Below are 7,500 nucleotides of genomic sequence, written 5' to 3'. Positions count from 1 at the left end.
GATGTCGGTTGTTACCGTAGCTGTCGTCTTCTTAAACTCCCTAATGTGTCGTGTTAGACAGAGTAAAATCCCTTAGTCTCGCTCTCAGGACTGAAAAGATAAGGGAGACATTAATTACATCCAATTTGAAAGTTGAATAAAGATGATTGATTGTTGCTATCTACTATTCTGCCTAAGCGACTTCATGGATTGCTTTCCTGCTAAACTCTATCAAAATATTCAAGAAACATTCTTTTCTGTATGGGTACAATGTACTAATGGAAAAGCTTCTGGACTTAGGCGTTCGCACATCTTTAATACCGTGGATTATAAGCTTTCTGTCTAACCGCCAACAACGCGTTAAGTTGGCTGGCTCGATCTCTAACTGGCTCCCAATAAATGCCGGCGACAGTTCCCCAGGGAACAAAACTAGGCCCAATATTGTTTCTGGTAATGGTCAACAACTTGAGTATCTTAGATCCTGAATCCTGTACTTGGAAGTATGTTGATGATGTATCGTTGTCTGAAGAGCTTGTAAGGAACAGCAACTCAATCATCCAAACCAGTCTCAATGCCGTCGCCTCTTGGAGCTTCAATAACTGGATGAAACTCAATGCTAAAAAGTGCAAAGAAATGCGGATTTGCTTCCTAAAGGATCCCATAGAATTCCCTCATTTGAAGATCGATGATCAACAATTAGAGCTTGTAACTTCACATAGAGTACTTGGTCTGGTGATTCAGAATAATTTAAAATGGAATAATCACATTGAATCTATTGTCACCAAGGCCTCTAAGCACCTCCTCATACTCGGAGTACTTCATAGAGGGGGCGTTGAGATTAATGATCTAATTACTATCTATACTGCCTTGATATGCACCACGCACCACGCTTTACCCTCCTACTTCTCACAGGAATTACAACACATACAGAAACGTGCTCTTAAAATCATAGTTCCAGCATTTTCTTACTCAGAAGCTCTTCAGTTTTTAAACTTAGAACATTAGACGAAAGGCGTTGTGTTAAAACTCTTGAAAAGATTTCAAGAGGAGGACCTCTTGTAAAACATCTCCCAATGACAAGTCAGCACATGCATCACTATCAAACGAGAGGTGCTAACAAATATATATTACCTAAATGCAGGACAGAAAGATTGCGTCGTAGTTTTTTCCCAAGTACTAGCTTAGCTTTTAACAATCATCAGATCTTTAGACTATATATACACTCATATTTTAACTTGTATAAGAATAAATTTATTTGTAATTTTATTATAAAACCTATTGTAACCCAGTCCCTCTTTGATCAACTTTATGTAATGTTTATAGTTGTACAATTGTAACCACATTGTAATTCAGATTATCTGTGATGATGGTGGAATTAAACTTCTCTTTCATTATTATTTATTATTATTATTATTATTATTATTATTATTATTATTATTATTATTAATTACTCCAACTTTAATGGCACCTTTATTTTAACATTAAGAGATAACAAAAAAAAAACCCCAGGCCAAACGTCACAGCTGGACTCACCTATTTCATACTGACATATCAGTGCTATTTCCTTTTGCTCGGCTGCATATCGCATTGCTTGGTGAAACTCATCAAGAGCTTCTCCGATATGACCCTGCGACAAGGAAATCACATAGTAACAGACTGTTATTGCAAACTATTTTGGACACCATTTCCATCTGTGATTTTATACATGTACATGTAGATAATCAATAGTTTACTTAGATGACCAAATTGCATGTAAAACTTAGTAACTTTTAAGAGAACAGAAGCGGGTGATATTAAAGGGTGTCTTGAAAAACCCCACTACAATAATAATTATTATGGAACGTAATCATCCTAATCATTATCACCTGAGTCATCCAAGTTCTGCCAAGTAACAAGATTTGTTATCCTTGTTCAGATCTTCTAATCATCCACAACCACCTTCACTGATCACTGGGTATACCAGGGTGAAATTAAGAAAGTCAACTTTACACCTACATGTATCCCTTTCAGCAACCTGTGGTTGCTTACTAATTCAAAGGTATTTTTGCCCCGATTTGTGATTATGCAGGAATGGTAGATCTTAACAAGTGTTAATGAAATCCAAAAAGAAAATTGGAGGTAACCACGCATTTTTCAAAGATAATTCATGGACAATATTTGTAAAAAGCTCTAAAATACAAAGCAATGTATGGCATTCTTTCTCAAATTGAAGCTCAATTATCTCTAAAGAATGCATGGTTACCCTCAATTTTCTTTTTGGATACCAAGAGTACTTACGAAGATCTACTTTATCTGCATAGTTTTAAACCGCGCAAAAATATCCCTGCATTAGTAAGCATCGGCGATAGGAAATCCAAGTATCTGGAGATGCGCAGAACATGTGCGCAATAACAATAGTAGGCACCGTCCTTAACATCTACTGGTTTGAGAGTCATTTTAACCAGCACCCCCTCCCCCCCCCCCTAAAAAAAAATTCCCAAGCAGTATTTATCTCTTACTGCTAATTACATGTTTGATTAAGTAAAACTGTTAATATTAATGAGCTGCCTTATTTTTACTTGATAATCAGCTATAATTTAGTGAAAACTTTGAAATTCACTAATAGTAAAAATGTGACCGTCTTGATTAACGGGAATAACGGCACATTTTGAATAATTCGTTTTTAAGCACTCAAAGATTGTGCGGACTTGATGTCTGATGTCCATGAAATACGATACTTAACAGACTTCCCCAAAAAACCACTTTACTTGGCAGTCAGGCAAGTAAAAGTCAGAATCCACTGACCCCCATCACAAAATCCTAGACCCACGCTATCGGACATGCCTTTCTTTGCACGCTGTAGGTTGGTATCCTGTTCAAAAACTGTCTTAAGTGTAGTTTTGGGGCCAGACCATTTTACAGTTAACTTTAGGCTCCCATGATAGAACTTGCGCGTTCATCATGATGGATCATACAGCAACTAAGTATGCACTGCCTCTTTTGTATTTTATGCATGCATGTATGCGTGAGAGTTGGGACAACAAGACCCACCTTGGGTAGATTTCATTTCTCGAACTTAAAACATGTCTAGGCTAGGGGCGCTTTCCTTTTGAATGGAAAGCCCAGTTTTTCCTGTGGTAAACCAGATGGAAGAGACTTTTCCACTGGAAAGGTTAAAAAAAAAAGTAATACCTTCAGAGGATAATTCCTCTTTTCTCGTTTCAAGGCCATGCTCTTGATGTATTAAAGGTTGGGTTTTTAGCCCGAAAACCTTTCTTATTTTAAATCATTAGTACCTAGTCTCTTAAAGAAAGAAGAAAGAAAAAGTGACTAAGTGAAAAATGAACATCTTTTAACTGGAAAATTTTCACATCACTGTTCTTTTTGATTAAAATGGAAAGTGTCCTAGCTTTTATCATGGATAGCGAAGCTGTGGTAAAAGTACCTTAAGTCTTGATACAAGACCTTTGAAGAAAAGAAAAACAGCTGAGCTTGGATAATCCTGACAGGACTCTTCTAGGATGGCAGTTGCGTTGGCAAGACCTTTGTGATCAAAACAGAGGTTTCAAATACTATTATTAAACTCTAGTGTATAATATTATGTGGTAATTGAAATGTTTCCTTGGTTAATATTTTTTCAAACTACAGTTTGTTTACATACATACATACATACCTGTACATACATACACGACTTTATTTTATCTCGAAATTTATTATTTACAGAGTAGCTAAAAAGCTAATAATCTTGTTTATTGCTTTCCATTGTCTTATAGACATTATCATAATCTAAAACAAAGGAAAGTAAAAAACAAACTACAATACCACACAAAAGTGAGTTGACAGTCTCTTTAGAGTCTCGATTCTCGACCCAATCATCAATCCTTGCAAGGATCGAGGATCAAGGGTCAAGGATCGAGGATCAAGAATGGAGAATCGAGGAATGATAATTGAGAATCAAGTAGAGAATGGAGTCAAACAAATCGAAAAACTAATGAGGTGATCGGACTTTATTACATCTGATGACAATTAGGATGTTATATAATGAAAGCTGCATCAAAACAAAATAACCTTCAGTTAGTATTGTTTCTGATCTTCTACACATCAAAGACTAATGTTCTGACTAGAGACTAATGTGGTAGCTAGTGGCTAACACTATACTCACCTTCCTCGTTGCTTCCCTCGTCAAGTGCAACAAAGGGCCTGACCACTGCATGGTACCACAGGAGGGTAAGCCTAAAATTAAGTGGGTGTGGACATTGTAAAAAGATCAATTATAATAATTTTTATTATTCAATTCAATTCAATTCAATTCAATATCTTTAATGAAAGAGGTAGACGTAATAACGTGTTACAGTTTTCTAACTGACGGCCCTCTCCGAGCATTAACCCTCCCAACCAAGATACACCACAGAAGACAGACCACAACACCGGGAACTACACGTCCTACTCTTTATGACAAGTGTGCGGGTTCTTTTACGTCCCACAGGATGTGAACATTGAAGGGTTGTGAGACGGGACCTCCAGCTAAGCGTCCTTGTTCGAGAAGACTAGAGAGTCTAACCATTTGCAGATGGGATTACAAAGGCAGCACTTTCTCCTCAGTTATTTAAAAGACCCTGAGCGTTGGTCCGGCTGGAGTTGAACTCACCACTTCCCGCGTAACAGCCCGGTGCTCAACCAACTGAGCCACCAGTGCATGGTTTATGTCCTTCGTCATCATGTACTTTACATTGTGATGGTTTGTTTACCAAAAAATAATACATTCAACACAATGTCTTAAATCTGATTGATTCCCAGAACTGCACATTCAAGTAACATTCTTGAAGCAGTTATGAAATGGCTTCCCTCAAGTTAAACCAAGAAAACAATTATAGAAAGTTAAACGTGAGATAGGAGTACTTTTGGTGCATGGTCTGGAATAAATTGTGGGGAATTCACCCCACAGTACTCTGGGTTTAACTGTCTCAGTACCCTGAAGTATAGTTTAAAGGTAATGAGGTCAAATTCTTTTCAGAAATGCACCAAGGCCAAAGACAAGAAAAGAAACCAGAAAGAATATAAATGCCAGTGTCTTACTGTATGCCAATGGCACCAAACTAAATACATCAATCTTATTGAAAGGGGAACTAAAAACACAGTGAAAGTTTCAAACGAAAGAAGCATGCCCTAGTGTAGTTGGTGATGGACATTTCTAGTTAACCACACTGTCTTATATTATTTTCCAGATAATTTCTAAAATTTTCTTAACAGTAAACTGAGTTGGTAGACCAAGTTGTACATGTACGAGGCTCAGTGTACCTTGCCACAGGAGCTTTCATATCTTCACTTTGGCTTGCTAAGTTTAAGGCTTGTATTCCAATATCCCTATTTCCAGAGAATCCAAGAAGATGACAGAACTTCAGGAGCTTAGGAGGGACAAGGGAAATAGCCAAATGAAACAGCCCATAGCCACATGACACAGCAGCTTGGAGATGCTTGAGGGCCTCCAGACTCACTGCTTCACCAGATTCCTCACTGATAGTGAGATCATCCAGTGTGCAGGATGCCGTATCATCAGGGTCCAGGGGTGAGACCACACCCACTCCAACCGACTCTGACTATCAGACAATAAAAGTCAAGGAAATAATATTACAATAATTCAAACTTGGAATCGTGTGCCGTTGAACCTGTTACTTCCAAGCAAAGGAAAGAGAAAATAGTTTGAATAGGAGGGGGGTTTCAAAATAACCAATTCTGAATAAATACTGTACACTGAACATATCATGATGCTGGTCTACAGGCCTTTTATGTCTTACCTAAAAATTCACAATATTTTCATTATTTCAATTTAGAACAAAGCTGGTAACTTTATCCCCAAATCTCAAAGAGTAGAGAGGAATTCTAAATGACAGCCTTTCCTGCCAAAAACCCATTTTGAGAATACTTTATTTTATTGTGGTTTAATATTTACGAGAGTGGCAGATTAATGTGCAATGTGGAAAAAAAGGATTGTCACTGTGTTTTCCCCTCCACTGACAGTTGGCCAACTGTCAGCCGACACTCGACTGACACTACTACTGACAGGTGGTAAAATAAGAGACTTGGCAAACCATTTTGTCTCTCAATAAGAGAAGCTTGTAAGTGAAGCTTTAGTAGACACGGTATTTACATTTTACATGATGGTTAACGTGCGGCAAGAGGGACAGCTGTTGCTGCGTCTGTCCTTTCAAGCAAACAGCCGGAATCCAGAATCCGGAATCCAGAAATCAGAATTATCCACAATTCACAAGAACTACAACTTATCCACATAAATCACTACTAGTCCACTGGATAACTCAATTGGTTTTGCTAGATTTTATCCAGTGGATAGTGTTACCCACCCTTTGATCATAATCAAAATTTGTTTATTGTACATGGTCATTAAGTAATGATGTTTGAAATTTATAAATAAATAAACAAAGTTGTGCTTTTTGGGAGCCCACGGTATGTTCAAACTGCGGAAAAACCTTCTAACCCACACCAAACATATCATCAGTTGTCGACCTTGAAGTGCAATATTCATCTTCCTTTCAACAGAATCTTCAAAACTTGCTTCAGCTGTTTCCCAGCCTATTCAATGCTAGTGGGACGTCTCAAAATTAATGAAGTTAATTTCTGAATCAATAAACAATGTGGATTTTTCATATTCACAGTACTTTCTCAACCTATAATCAATAGCTTCAGTCCCGGCCCATCACTTAATGCAACACATCCTCAGGGCGCCTTGTTCCTTTAAAAGAGGCATTTTTTTGTACCAAGGCAGGTGAAAAAACAAGGAAAATCCATTAAACAAGTTTAAGTTTCCTTTACTTTAATGTGGACTGCCTTAGCTTGACGATGCCATCACCACGCTCAAGTCTTTATATCCAGAATAACAAAGTCAGATCCATTTTACAGTTTACATTTCCTCAGAGTTAAATACTTGAGTGTGGGGATTATGGCAGAGTATACAACAAGTGAGTATTAAAGTTGTTGTAGTTCTCACGAATTGTGAATAATTCTGGTTTCTGGTTTCTGGATTCCGGCTTTTAGTGCTGCCCCAAAATGACACCCGAGTGTTTATTTTTAACTGGAATTTTCCAATTTAATGGAAGACCATTACTAACTTTAAGATCTTGAGAGAGCATGAATTGAGGAGAAAATGACATCAATGGCTCACTAGTGTTAGAATGCAATGGTTGTGTACGCCGCAGAATTAATATGCAGCACGGGAGCTTTGGGCTTTCAGACTTTTAACTCACATTTTGGATACATAACAAGCTGCATTCACATGCTGAAATTTTAAGCTAGTGAGCCTTTGACGTTACTTTTCTCTGGATCAAACCCTATGAGGTCCAATCAGTCAGTTTTCAACGTGAGCAATGGTGGACCGTAAAATCTAAAACTTATACTCAAAGTAAATGGCCTCAAAATTTTGCCAGTACAAACACACTTTCAAAATCTGAAGAAAAAAAGAAGTGATCTTTTTTCACAGGAGCACTTTAATGAGATCAGTACAAAATTAATATACGTGTAACATAAAGA

General features: G+C 37.5%; 1 protein-coding gene across 1 annotated transcript in view; it reads right to left on the bottom strand.

The window, feature by feature from the left end:
• The window catches only part of LOC138003834 (tetratricopeptide repeat protein 39C-like), a 34,318-nt gene that overhangs the window by 15,562 nt on the left and 11,256 nt on the right, over positions 1–7,500 (bottom strand). The window contains exons 5-8 of the mRNA XM_068850098.1: positions 5,257–5,555; positions 4,121–4,191; positions 3,404–3,501; positions 1,513–1,606 (exon numbers count right to left, since the gene is read on the bottom strand). Coding sequence (XP_068706199.1) covers positions 1,513–1,606; positions 3,404–3,501; positions 4,121–4,191; positions 5,257–5,555 — 562 coding nt within the window. The remainder of the gene's footprint in view (positions 1–1,512; positions 1,607–3,403; positions 3,502–4,120; positions 4,192–5,256; positions 5,556–7,500) is intronic.

Source organism: Montipora foliosa, chromosome 5 (genome assembly GCF_036669935.1).
Source record: "Montipora foliosa isolate CH-2021 chromosome 5, ASM3666993v2, whole genome shotgun sequence".
Taxonomy (NCBI): Eukaryota; Metazoa; Cnidaria; class Anthozoa; order Scleractinia; family Acroporidae; genus Montipora; species Montipora foliosa.
This window is presented reverse-complemented; position numbering and strand designations above follow the sequence as displayed.